This window comes from Bacillus rossius, assembly GCF_032445375.1.
Source record: "Bacillus rossius redtenbacheri isolate Brsri chromosome 9 unlocalized genomic scaffold, Brsri_v3 Brsri_v3_scf9_2, whole genome shotgun sequence".
In the NCBI taxonomy this organism is placed as follows: domain Eukaryota; kingdom Metazoa; phylum Arthropoda; class Insecta; order Phasmatodea; family Bacillidae; genus Bacillus; species Bacillus rossius.
Genome location: NW_026962013.1, coordinates 24,259,191 through 24,274,003, shown reverse-complemented (window position 1 = coordinate 24,274,003; position 14,813 = coordinate 24,259,191). Strand labels below are relative to the sequence as shown.

Here is a 14,813-nt window from a genome sequence, read left to right as displayed (position 1 = left end):
TATACGAAAATCAACAATTTTGTGACAAAATGTTAATATTTACTATAATTGATGTTAATTGATGTTTTATGTAATATATGTTTTTTTTTATTTTAAAAAAAAATATTGATAATTATAACACTACTTACCTGTTATGGAACATTCAGCTATTTGTTGAAGAGCCAAAGCCACAATTTTCTTCCCCCGATTCATTTCAATAAGTAATACCACGAAACATTTGATTTAGTCTCACAAGAATATATTCCACGACTAAACACAGCACTTTGCAAACCGAACAGTCGTCACAAGTGTAGCAACGCGACTGGTCGCACTGTGAGCAAACTGCTCATGCAACGTGCATGCCTGTAAGCGATATCTTATATCAAGGCCAAGTATCAGTTACATCCTGTCAGCCACCTAGTGACTTAATAAGGAAGGTTCAAAACTCAGCTAGAAAAAAGGACACCCCCAAGCAGCAATAAAAACAATAACAGTAAAACAATATTTCTGAGGGTGAGCAAAATGCTCATAGCGCGACCAATGACGAGTTAAGCGTAGAAACTTGATCTTGTGGTTCTCCATTTTTAATTACGTGTATGTTTTGAGTTTGAAGTATGTGACACAAAAAGTGGAAGATTAATTTGGGGGGGGGGGGGGGGGTGATCCCATTCAGCACAGCCTACATGCATTGGTAGATTTTGAATGTACCTATTTGTTCTGGAAATATCTTGGAAAAAATTTTTTCCAAGAACTTAATGAAAAACTTTTTTATGTTCTCCGATATTACAAAATGATATATTAAACCTTTCTTATTTTCCGTGCAGCTAAATACTTCAAATTTTTTTAACTCAATGCATCCATTATTGAATAGCTTAGAATGAATTACATATTATGTCAACTAAGGTAATTATTCAACTTTTTTACCTGCAAAAGCTTTGTTTTCCAAAGAATATCGTAGTTTTTGACTGGTCCATCCCATAGTTTTGGGATAGATGGACCACTTATTTTAGTGGTGTACATGGTATACTCGTATATGTGTAGTGTGAACAGGGTATTTTGAAGGAAGAGTAGCCTAAATAAAATAATTGGTAGATAAAGATTGTAAAATTATTGTTGAAGCCGGTTGTGGCAGAAGGTTTTCGTTTATAAAATAACTGGCCTATATACATAAAATAAAAATAACAATTAAATATATGCTATTTTAATAATTGATAACTTATTTTGAGAAAAAAACACGTTTGATTCTCCGGCAAACATTTTACTCTTTTAATTATAATAACAATGAAAAAATAATTTAACACGTTTGTCAAAAAATTATACTCACAGATATAGATACTTCTGATACTTAGGGCACCGTGGTTTGTTTTCCTTAATATTGTTATAGCAGCTAGGCGCATTGCTTCGGAAATTGTACACTAATAAACCCTTATGTGATAATTTAAATAATTTTTTTTTAATTATGTGTTCTTAAAACCATGAGACATGCTGTTTTTACTAATTTTATCAGTAGACTATAGTAGTTAATTTATTGGGTCCTTTTTCCCCCTAGGAAAATGCCAACATTTTACCAGCTTAAAGGCATTTATACTCGAGGCCTATGGACAGGGGAGAGTCTACATAGAGCGGTTGATGCTGTTGGTAAAAAGCTGATGGGTGTAAATGAGGCTACCAGAAATTTTGGTATACCCAAAACATTGCTAAAACGAAGACTGCGATTCAATAATGTCACAAGGAGAAGTCTTGGTCCCTCATCTATATTAGGTGAAGAAAATGAAAGAAAAAGGCTGAGCACGTTAAAAAAACTTCAAAAGCATGGATTTGCACCAACAAGAAACAGTGTTCGATCGATGGAATTTCGCTTGGCAGAACGCTTGAATCTTAGCCACAAATTTGACAGAGAAAAACAAATGACAGGATACGACTGGCTAAAATCATTTTTATCTCTGCATTCAGATCTCACTGTCAGAAAAGCTGAAGGAGTGTCAGTAGCTCTAGCTTTAGGAATGAATAAAGTTTCTGTGACGGAGTATTGTGATTTTCTTCAAGAGTTAATGTCTGAATACCGCTTGATTGGTAAGCCCGGGCATATATTCAATATGGACGAAACGGGTCTGACACTAAACAATAAGCCTGGACAGGGTGGCCAGCCAACCGGGAAATACGGGAAATAGCCAGGATTTCTTGAAAAAACCAGGAATACCTGGAATCAACCAGGAATTTTTTTTATGAAGTAACGATCGCAATAACATACGGCTGTTAAATGAGCACGTTCACCACCCGTCGAAGCACGACAGTGTGCTCGTGTGCTATATTTTGTGAAAGTTAATTTGTTCATATTGCATTTAAAAACTTTTGTAGTACGTAAGAAACCGTTAACAATTCAGACTTCCATACTTATTATGTTTCTGTATTCAAAAGCAACAGCATTTTGGCTGAAAATGTTGTAGGGTGGTAATAATTTCTCGCACGGCATGTTGGTAGCACTAGTTTTGTATGTATATTTGTTTTTACTTTGCGCTCATGTTGTTGCGTCACGGTATCACGGATACTTTTCTCGAGTTTTTTTTTTTAAGTTTAGTTGTGCGGGACGTTGTTTTGAATTTTTTAATCTAACATGTAATTGGCGCAGACTATCAAAATGTCAACGAGTTCGGTCACCACATACAATGACAAATATGCGGAAGAGTTTAAATGGGTGGAGAAAGATCCAAAGTGCAGGACAAACACTATTTGCAATTTGTGTAATGTTAAAATCAATATCGGTAGCATGGATGGGAAGAACAGCATTAGCCAGCCACGCAAGAGGGGCAAAACACGTGCGTTTGTTGTCAAGTAATTTTTGTGACGTGAGATTATAAATTTTTTGTTGGTGGTAGGTTTTGTTTTAAGCAAGTTCATTGATTTAATTGTTAAGCCTATAGTTAAGTTGTCTATTGTTTAACGCCATTAAAATATCATATTGTGTGTGCTTTGTGTAACAAAAATGCAAATTGTATGCAAATATTGATAAAAACCACCCTTGAAAAAACCTGGAAAAAACCAGGAATTTTATTATCCCAGAAGAGTGGCCACCCTGCTGGAGAAGTTATCGCAGAAAAAGGTTCTCGAAATGTATCTTTGATCACATCGGGTGAAAAGGGTGAAACCATATCAATTCTGGCTTGTGTGAATGGAGATGGTTCATTTATTCCTCCATATTGTATTTTCAAGGGCAAGAACTCTAAAAGACGAGTACACGGATGGAACGCCTCCGGGATCTGTGGTTAAGATGTCACAAAAATCAGCCTATGTAAATTCTGAAATATTTTTTTTGATTGGCTTTGAAACCATTTCACCTCAAGAAAACCACAAGGATATGTTCTACTAATAGTGGATGGCCATACATCACACTAGCAACATAAAAATGCTTGAATTTGCAGAGAGGAATGGAATAATTTTGTTGAGTCTCCCAAGCCACACAACACATTGGTTCAAACCATAGTCTCTGAAGTCATACTACTTTAAGGCATGCAAGTTCATGGCAAACAACCCTTCAAGAAAACTAACAAGGCTGCAGTTCGGAGAAATGCTGAGTGCTGCTTGGAACAAGTCTGCATCAGTTGAAAATGGCATCTCTGCATTTAGAGCTACTGGAATTATACCTTTAAACCCTAATGTAATCCCAGAATATGCATTTCTTACAAACACCAATGGGCAGAACCTAACTTCAGATGGGACCCAGCCAGAAACTGAACATGTTGATATGCCGACTGAACAAAGTGTCATCAGTTCTAGAACATGTTTTGTAGTAAATTCAGGAGAGAATATTTCGTCTTTCCAAGGGACTTCTGAAGTTCTCTTCCAGGATCTTTGACAGAGAACCTCTCCTATTTGCCTGTGACTTCTCTTCCAGGGACCTCAACAGAGAACATTTCACCATCCCTTGGGATTTACGATAGTGATACAGCTTACGTTAAAAGATTCAATGTTGCTACACCTGAAAAGATATCGCAAAACATTTCGTCGAAAGAGTTAACACCCAGTAAAATGTTGTGTGATATTTCTCCAGTGCCCTTGGTAACGAAAGCTGAATTAGTACGACGAATAGGTAAACCAGCACATCTAGCCAAAATTCTCAACTCTCCTGAAAACGTAGCAGTGTTAAAGGAGAAGAAAAAAACACTATAAGAAGGGCAAGAAAAGAAATTGAACAAAAGAGTGGAACGAGAAAAATCCAAACAAGTAAAAGAACAAAAACAAAAAGAGAAAAAACAGGTCAAATTTAACATTAGGAGGACACATCATGCAAAAGAATAGGAAAATCAATTTTTCTACAAGAAGAAATAAAGGAAATTCAAGTCTGCCTCATTCATCGGAAAGTGAAGACTCTCCAGTTCTAAATGATGAAAGTGGCGATGGTCTACCAGAAGAGTGGAATGAAAATTAATGTGTTGGTTGCGGAGAAGATTATAACGAAACACAAAAGTGCGACGAGTGGTTTCAGTGTGTAATGTGTCATTATTGGCTTCATGAAGGCTGCAGTCAATATGAAAATGTGTGTCACGAATGTGGAAAAAAATTACTATAATGAAGGCGTAGGGCAGATTGAATATTTCATTTGGAAAGAACAATATTTTAAAATTTAGATTTTAGTTTGATTGATAGTTAACTGTAATTTTTAATACAGATTTCCTTTTCAGCTGAAATTAGTTACTAAAATAATATTTTTACTATTGTTTTAAAATCATATTTAATATGTTGTTACCGTCCCTAGCAATGCCTTTATTGTATTAAAAAAATTAAAAAGTGAAATGTATTTAGCAAACTATGATTTTCTAATAAAATTTTATAATTCCTGGTCCATCTATCCCATACCATGTGGACCATCTCGCCCATAGGACTGTGGGATAGATGGACCATGCACCCTTTTTTTTAAAAAGGGTTAAAGTTATACAAAATATTCAGATTCAATATATTTATGTCCCAAAACATAAAGGAAATATCACTGTGCTTCATTTGGACTAATAATACATGTCGTTGAACACAAATATTCAGAATAATATATAAAACAAAAAACCTGGTCCATAACTCCCAGAACTACCCTATTAATATGAATGCCTCTAGTATAAATAATATGCGATACCTGTTTAAACTTGAAAAAATGTACCCATTGAAGCTCTATATGTAGTTGATAATTGCAGAATGTAAATTGATGCATGGCAGGCTATCTGCAATTTGTAGATAATTTTTAATTTTTAATTTTTTTATGCCATTACTCGAAACATGTTGAGGCATGACACTAAAATTTTTCAAAAAAGAAGTTTTTTAGCAGGTGACTTGAAAAAATTTCTTTCCTGCTACTTAAAGAAAAATAAGTTATATTTTGGCATTTAAGTGCCTAATTAAAATATTGATTTATTATTTATGTGCTTTAAGGTGTATTAATGAAGTAGTGTGCTAAGAAAATTGATTCACGTGTAAGTTACGGTTTATTGATGTTGGGGGAAATAAATTCCTTGGTTATTGAAAGTAGTCATGTTTTGGTAAGTAACAACAGAATTTAAAAAGATACATCATGTTGTGGGGGGGGGGGGGAAATAACGAATTATAATTTAGTTATGATGTTGTACATTGAGCACAACAGAACAGCTTAACCCGCAATGTTGTATCATTGAATTTTAATGTCTTTATTATAAATCTAGGACTATATCTTTAAATGTTCCACTGAATAATCATTACATTTGGTGTTCTGTAGTGAATATTGTCACCAGATATAGGTATGATACTTGTATGCTATGTGTATAAAGTCAGAAAATCATATTTGATATTTTTGCTGGACTATGCATTATCAGTAACTAGAAGTTCATTTTCTGGGTTTCTGGAGCTGGACAATACAAAAATTGCTTATATAGTTTTTTTTTCCTTAAAAATGTTTCTTAGAGAAAAACAAAAAAATTAACTTGGTGGTTGAAGTAGAGCATTAAGTTTTATTGGAAAAGTGGGGAGGGGGGTAGTTTTTAAGTTTGTTTGTAGGCTATCTGGGAAATTATAGTTAAGTGACTATTTAATGTTTCTGACTTTTCTTTTGTATTTTTATTTTTAGTTATGGCGGAGGGGAACGGCGAAATTTCGATGGAAGATAAAGTTGTAAAAGAAGAAACCATAGAAAGGACAGAAGATTATTCAAAACTTTTGGATTATGGATTAGACCAGAAGGTTGCTGGAAAACTTGATGAAATATACAAGACAGGTAATTGTGATATGGTGTGCAATAATTTGTAATACCTATTGAAAATTACATTATAAAGCTGTTTGGAGTCTTGAGAGTTGTGCCCATGCCTTAATTCCTTAAGTGAAAGATGAAGCGGCAGGAGTTTGGCTTCCTAACATAATGGTGTCATGAGGGCAGACTAGGCAAGATGGTGGTGGTTTAAAATATATAAGTAATTTATTGTATTATGCTGAAACATGATTGGGATAGTCTAGATTTTATGCAGTATTTCTCTACCGATGTAAAAATTATTTTCAAACCACAGTAAATAAATGGTGTAACAAAATATAATTTTGCTGGCACACATCTGATATAGCTTCAGTAAGTTTAGTGTTCTCACACCAGCATTATATAGTTATTTCTGAACCACTAGCCAATTAAATGTAATGTCTAAACCAAGTGTAAAAATTTTTTTTATATAACAAATTTATTCTTTACGTTCTTGTTTTAATTTTAAGTTATTTTGCCAATATAACGGGAAAAATAAATTAATGTGACAAGAAGCTATTTTGTATCTGTAGAAACCCAGAAAATAATCTTCTAGTGATACTGACAAAAGTTTGTGAGGCAAACATTTCTAATAAGAATATTTGCTGCCTGACATTTTAAACAGAGCAGATAACATTTTAATTTAGCATATTTGGTGACAAAAAAAATTAAATGCTTATACAGGATGAGTTTGAATTAGTGTGAAAAACTTTGTTGTAGGTTCAGCATGGAAAAATGTGTTCAAATTTTGATCTATAAAGTGCTTTCCAAGGCTAGTATTCACCTTTGAGGTTGGACCTGAACATTTAATTTATTGCAAAAAGTAGAGAAAATATATAAGTATCTGAATAATGTTAAGTTAAACATAGTTAAGAGGTAACACTAGTTTCCCATTGATTTGTGGCAAAAGTGTGAGGGTAATATTGATTATTATTCTGCATATCAAAATTAAGTTTTAATATTTATTATGTGTTTTCTTTAAAACGCCTTTATAGGCATGTACATTTTAGCAGCTAGTGTTTCACACTTAAAAATGTGATTTAGCTTCTAAAATACTTTTTGTGCTTGTGTTTTGATTTAAAATGGGGAGTATTGTTATATTGTGAAGAAATTTATTGATATTCATATATATCTGAATTCTATTAGGTCCTTAAAGTCCTTAAAAAGTCTTAATTTTATGTGAAAAGGTATGGCCCGTGTGCTTGCCTGAGTGTGGGGCTCAGTCCATTACCTACTGCTTCACGCCTAATCTGATTAGCTTCCCCTTCTTCAGCGCTGTTATCATTGAGAGCAGAAGACTTTGGCTCTATTGTCATAAATATTATTTACTGAATGGTTGCTTAAATTGTACAATGTTGATGTGTTGGGAATATCAACGTTTCAGTGGTTGATACATTCAAGAAAAATATTTTTTTCTAGAGGTTATCGTAATCTGCATATACAGTAAAACCTCACTCATAAGGCCCCCGGTTCGTACGCACACCTCGGTCGTACGTACAGATTTTTGAGAGAAAATTTTTTAAAAATTGAAGTAAGAAATACGTTAAAGTTAATTAAATTACAGTCACATTCTGCAGCGTTCAGAACAAATACGGGCTACATTACACATACGCATTGCGCCACAGTAAAAAATTTCAGCAAATTGATAGAAATTTACAGTCAATAGCGCGCCGTGCGTGGAGAAAGGTCATTGTACTCGATCAGCTGTTGTTACGACGCGGCGTAGCCGCCGGCTGCCTCTCTGTTCTCTGAGCTGCGCATGCACAGTATAACTCACTCAACGCTCCGCCCAGACTCGTGACCTTCCATCAGCAGCCAGTTAATAGATGCCAGCTTAGCGGAAAAAAATATCAGCTACACGTCCCGTGTACCAGTTTTTTCCAGTTCTAATACCAGTTTATTGGTATACGCACCAGTTTTCTCGCTGCCGTGACATGTTCAAGTTTATGTTCATCTTGATGTTATAATAGCAATAATTATATATGATCCCCAGAAATAAATGGTTAGTTTAAAAAATATGCGTCAACTGTACAATACTTCCGAAATTATAAAATACGTATAAAAAAGTTCCCAAGACTCCGCTCATTTTATCTTGTGAAGTTTGTCTCGTACCAGTATTTCGGCTAAGTTGTGACATAAATACAGTATCAGAACTTAAGCAGCCATGTAATATTCCCGACATTCCCGTTACGTTTATACATTCGTGAGTTTACGTTTTTCCCTCGTGCATTTTAGATTGTCTCCTGCTATAATTACTCAGACTTTTACACGCCTAGGCTTAAATTATTACATGTTTAGAAATAAAAGCAACTTTTCATGTTATAAAATATGTATATTTTGCGATTTAAAATGTTCATTGCGACTATAAACGTTACGTTTTTGACGTGACGTCTAATAATTCGATGAACGCCGGCTGCACGCACGAAAGTGTCCTGTTACGCACATTGTCCCATTACACTCATTTTATATTGCTCTTTGCTAACCTGAACCTCCTAGCATTGCGACAGAGTCCGTGGCGTAATTCTGTTTTCATGCATTTCAATGTAACATTTTCATTGCTCTTTGCTAACCCGTTCCTCCTAGCATTGCTGCAGTCCGTGGCGCAAATATCTCTCTTCCACTCGATTGGAACAACCATCAATTTGACTTTTTCGAGGTAAATTAAACTTGAAACACTCCTATTCGTTTCCTACTTTTCCTATCATCGTCCTATCCTTAACAGAATAACACAGATTGGAAGAAGTTGAATAGCAAACATGTATAAAAGTTATAGTTAAAATAATCTCTTTGTTAAAGTAATAAACATATTTGAATTAATGAGTGCAAATAAAAGTTAATTTATCAATTATATTGTAGATTTCATTTCACTCCTTTGAATCCATACAAAATAGTGATAATTCAATAAAAAAGATTTAATTTTATTCATAAAAGTATGCAATCATTTCATCAATGTTTTGTTATGATGTCACGTTAAACTATCGTCCGTAAACTGACTTTACAGACAACAAATTTTCATGATGTTTTTAGGCCTACTGGGTTATTGATATAAAATATAAAAAAATGTAAACACGGGTCTTCCGACACTGCCTTCTTGTCGAGTTTTTTTCTTTTTCGTTTGATTAGTTTAAGTGTTGTTTCTGCATGAATAGGATATAATTTCGATTGAAAATACATCAGCATAATATATATACACGGCAGGTCATTTCCCGTGGCAGCAGGCCAAGGCAGCTGTGGGAAAAATGGTGGGGGGAGGATAGCCACAAATGGACGTAATTTTGCCTCGCTGGTTCATACATACAACTCGGTCGTAAGGACAAATTTTGGAGAACGTGAGTGTACGTAGAATCGAGGTTTCACTGTACCCTGTTACAGTATTTACATGTTATAAATATTTGGTAGGTAATTATTGAAATTTCGAAATTAAAGAGCTGTACGGATCATTTCATTTCAAGTCAACCAGCTAACTTGACCATTGAAATTCTGATTATGTTTGTTGCGAATAAATTTTTATCTTAATTTTGGTGATATTTTTTTAATTAAAAATGTTATTTTTTTGTTATAATCTTTGAATCCTGGAAACACATAGGGATCATTGGCTACGATGAAAACCAGTGGCAATGTTTTAATAATTTTAAATACCTTTTAGTCTATAGTGCTAGCTTCAAATTTGTTAGTTGAAAAACATATATTTGTTTTAGGGTTATTAATTTATATTAAGATCTATTACATGTCTAATGATTTACTGAGTATACGGACTGTATGTATCATTTTGAGTAAACAATCTGCCAATCACAAATGTTATGGCACTGTGCAGAAATTATGTACAGACTTGCTTGATTCATGTTGTGGCAGGAGTGTGACTCATGCTTACTCCAGTGTTGCCAATCATACGGTTTTGGTTGTACATTGTACAGTAGTTTTATTGTTTGTATAGACCACAAATTTATGAGTTGGAGTGTTTTCTGATAAACCACCCTGAATTTTTTTGAATAAGTTTTAATAAAATTTGATCCTTCAACTTTTCATAAAAAAGTTTGACTCAATTATATGAAAACAAAAAGTCCAAGAAATGTTCTTTGTTAAACTAAAGATTTAGAAATTGCTATTTTAGCAAACTATAACTCTTTAAGTGCTAAATTATTAATTCTACCATTTTACTATATGAGTCTTACATGTAGAATTGAAAATTGAGTTCATTATTGTGTAAATATATAATATACTAAGAGAATTATAATCCATTAATTGGACAGTAATTTTAATATTTTTGCCATAACTTCTGATCCAATATAGATCAATGTCTAAAAATGTTAGGATTTAGATCTTAATGGAATATATAATGTTTATTTGTTTAAATAAAAACATCATTTGAAAATTAATGTAAAAATTGTTTATAAAATAATTATTTTCAAAAGATAGGAATAATTAAGTGGGCCAAACATCTTTCTAGGTTTAATATAACGCTAAAATGGTGGATTGTAAAAGTTTGTGTAAACCAAATATGAACAATTTAAAAAAAAAAAATATTTAATGATTAAACAACCAGAAATAAAGCTTAAATTTAAATAATAGTTTTAATTATGCAACTGCACATTCAGTCAAAGCTTTGTTGAGTTTAATATGATTTAAGAAACTAGTGTTATCGCAAATTAATATTGGTGTATAAAGTCTGTTAAGGAAAAGTGAATCATCATGGACCATTTTTACAAATTCTGTTTCATTGATAAATCATTTTGTCACTATGGACTACTTTTCTTGAATTGTTAATGTTAACTTGTTTGGTTGGCTTTCTATAGGTAAATTAGCCCATGCAGACCTTGATGACAGGGCTCTGGATGCTTTGAAGGAGTTTCCTGTTGATGGAGCACTTAGTGTCTTAATACAGTTCCTGGAATCTAATTTGGAGCATGTATCAAACAAGTCTGCCTACCTTTGCGGTGTTATGAAGACATATAGGCAGAAGAGTCGTGCTGGCCAGGGCTCAGGTCCAGGGGCCCAAGGAAAAGCACCCGATGAGGACAAGATAAAGGTAAAAGTGTGTATGTGTGGGTTTTGTGTTACGTTGGCCCGTTTGCAAGTGTTTGGTGTTTTTGGCTTGAGCTGTTGTAGCTTGTAGAAATATTGGTGTTTTGCTAATACAGAAGCACACTCAGAAGAGGTTCCCCATATTTGCACAATGAATAAGGACATTTTATAAATACTTATATGCAAATTTATGATACAAAATTGCATTTGTGCTTTTAAAAGTAACGAGAATCCACTTCGAATTATCTTAATACTGCAAAAATTGATGTTTGAGAGTGAATACATATTGATTTATGTGCTTTGGATCCAGAAATTGCAAGTATATAAAAAAGTATCTGCATGTGTGGTTTCTCTCCGTACTATTGCGAGTTTATTTTTTATTCATCTGCATCGTCTGTTCTTAAAAACTTTGCACCATCGCTATAAACAGGATGTTTCATTACTAAATACATGAATATAAGAAGTGAGACACTGAAAATTACACAATGCTGTGTTTTATTGAAATGTCAAAATTTTGGGTAAAAAAAATTTCTCATATGTCACCTTATATCTTTGGTACCACTATTTGATTCAGTGCCTTTTTTTTTATTTTTTTTAGTAGTAGTAGTAGTAAACATGGCCTTGCCAAAGATCACTGGTCAACACCTATCAATTTTCTTGTTGCTGTCAGGCAGTGTGTAGTTATAATGGGAAAATACAGTAATTACAATTACAGTAAAACTTGTTTAAGATGCAACACTACAATACAATTTCCCCTCCAATACGGTCAAATGTTTCAGTCCCGCCATTTTCGCTGTAATATGTGATATAAATTTCCAATGTGAGATGGTGCCTATAACTTTTTTCCCGTGGAAAACAATGTTTCTTAAATTTGAAATACATTATTCATTAACAGTAATACAAAATTGTCTGATGTGTAAATTTTCTTTTAAAGATTAATCAAACTTTCATCTGTTTGTTGCCGCTGCGAAGCGCGTATAAAAATGTAGCCAGCACTAGTTGGCATAATTTATGTTTGGTTGCATTGATGCCCATATAGGGTGCACACACACAGTCGAATATCAATAGCTTGCCGATAGCATGCAACAACGTGTGCTCTCTCTTCATGCAGAGTAAACTACAGTCAATAGCCCATGTTCTTTTGTGTTGAGTGAGTTTTATGACAATAGTTCATGCGTCACAGTTTTCTATTTTAATGTCCTTAAAAAAATTTAGGTTAATACATTAAGGACTATTAAATCATCAGGGAAAATGATTGAAAAAGTGCTGTGTTCGTTTATTTTCGTAGGTGTTTATGATACTAGCATATTTAGAGGTTATATATTTTTATTACTGAACAAACAGGTTTTTTGAGTTTGGTTCGACTCTAGAGTCTTTTTGGCCAGCAAGTATCCTAACCCCTATCTCCGGTCGACTTGGAGCAGTCAAAACATAGCTGGTCCTGCTAACTGTTAAACTGCTGTAGCAATCTGTGCTCCAGGCAGGCCGTTATCTGCTTTTTACTGCTTCGCTATGGAGAAGCTTGACCTTGGTACTATCTAGCAGATGTTTCATGATTTTTTAGTAACTGCTGAAGCCACTAGATAGCAGTGGTTTACAGTTTTGCTTGAGCAGTTTCACTACAGCCTTTTCCTGAATGTATTTTACGAGCTGTCACCGGGCCTTGATAAATGACTTCGGTGATTGACTGCACTACCTTTTTTAGGATGACTTGACAGGATAGTTATGAAAAAATAATTACAAATTATTTTCAATTACCCTTACATCCAGTTATTTTGGCTCCTTTGGTGTTTAGAAACTCATCTTTTCTGTGTGTTTGAGAGCTGTGCGGATGTACGTGTACGTGCATTGTGGATCTTAAAATATATATTTTTATTTATTTAAAAAATATATACACCGTAAAGTAGGCTCTTGAACTGATCCTCAATAGTAATTTTGATAGTGTAACTAGTAAAGATGAATTGCCATCGGAATATCAAGAAACTTCTGCAGCACAGTCTACTGCAGACACACAAGACTTCTTTAGCCAGTACTGCTACTTCCGCAGAATTATCTTCAACAATTCCTTTCACATCAGGCACTTTTCTGCAACAGATGCACATTCTTCTTCAGTAATAGATTGAATCCTCAGTAAATAGCATCAGGTACCGCAAGCTGTTTTTTCATATTAATATGACTGTTTCCAATTTGTATTTTTATACAATAAATTTGTCGCAAAAACTACTTTGTATGCTTATTTTCTAATTAAAATCTTGGAACACATTTTGGAAAATTACAACATAAAAAGAAGAAAATCAGGCGGAGGAAGATCAGACTTTCACCGAGACTGACAGCAGAACCTCATCTTCCTGATGTATGGAGTGCATTCAGGACATGGGTTGTGTTCAAAGCACACAATAAGAGAAAGCAAACTAAAGTTTCTTGCAAAGAATGCAATACAACACTGTGCCACTCCATGCTTCAAAATTTATATAAGTTTTCAATATAAAATAAACTGAATTCATTATCTTTTTAGTGTAAATTATATAAATTTCTGCGGAAATCCGATCCCAAGGGGAGTTTCGGAGCCGTAATATATCAATATTTCCAGTTTTTGGTAGGAAATCACCATGGCAACGGCTGTTGCTTTGTTGATGCTTCATATAAACATGCTGCCATTTTCTATATTTTAAAACTTTATAAATATGTTAGGTGTTACACAGTTAGCTTTCGGTGCAAACAGAATTTAGGTAGTCAGACATTAACTCTTATAAAAGTATGTAATAAATGTTCTCTTTGTGTTATCAAATCATATCTGATTTGCATCAAATCACTGGAGTGTTTTGCTGTAAAGTGATATCATAAATACCAATATTTAATCAAATCTTGTCAACATAACTGATAATGCAGTAGGTGCATGTCTACTTTCTGATTCATATCTGTGTATTCATCAATTTTAGTTGAATCAATATTATTTGGATTTTTGTCTTTATATTCTATATAATATAAACTTCAATTTACAAGGGAAGAAATGCAGAAATATAGAAGTGTAAAAAACCATATTTGTAATGTTAGTAACAGCTAATTCTAGAGAGTTAATTTTGTAAGATTTTAGGTTATTTTTGAGAAAACTGCTTTAAATTATGTAATGCTGTTTTGTATATTCATAAGCCTATTGGTTTCTCAATTTTAATATGTTGGTTTTGTTAAATTGATTATAGTGAACAATAGGGGTCATGTTTTTGGGTATGTTTCATATACAGTCAAACCTCGCTCGTACGGCCCCCGGTTCGTACGTACAGATTTCAGAAACCGTGAAAAATGAGGCAAAAAATTAAACAAAAAGTTTAAAAATATGAAAAGTGTAAGAAATACGTTAAAGTTTATTAAAATACAGTCGTAACCTGCAGCGTTTATAACAAAAATGGGCTACATAAACATTGCATCACAGTAAAAAATTAAAAAAAGCCGCAAATTGATGGAAATTTACCGTCAATTGTGCGGAGAAAGGTCATTGTACTCGGTCAGCTGTTGTTACGGCGTGGCGTAGCCGCCGGCTGGCTAAAATACGTATAAAACAGTTACAAGACACCGC

The 14,813-nt window shown here is 33.7% G+C and overlaps 1 protein-coding gene across 14 annotated transcripts in view; it reads left to right on the top strand.

Annotated features, from left to right (window-relative positions):
- Positions 1-14,813, top strand: part of LOC134543067 (heterogeneous nuclear ribonucleoprotein Q) — a 778,099-nt gene that overhangs the window by 708,327 nt on the left and 54,959 nt on the right. For 13 of the 14 annotated variants that reach the window (XM_063387814.1, XM_063387812.1, XM_063387810.1 and 10 more), the window contains 2 exons: positions 6,062-6,208; positions 11,011-11,243. In XM_063387814.1, coding sequence (XP_063243884.1) covers positions 6,064-6,208; positions 11,011-11,243 — 378 coding nt within the window. In that variant the 5' untranslated portion in view covers positions 6,062-6,063. The remainder of the gene's footprint in view (positions 1-6,061; positions 6,209-11,010; positions 11,244-14,813) is intronic. The other variant, XM_063387818.1, reaches the window with a different exon arrangement.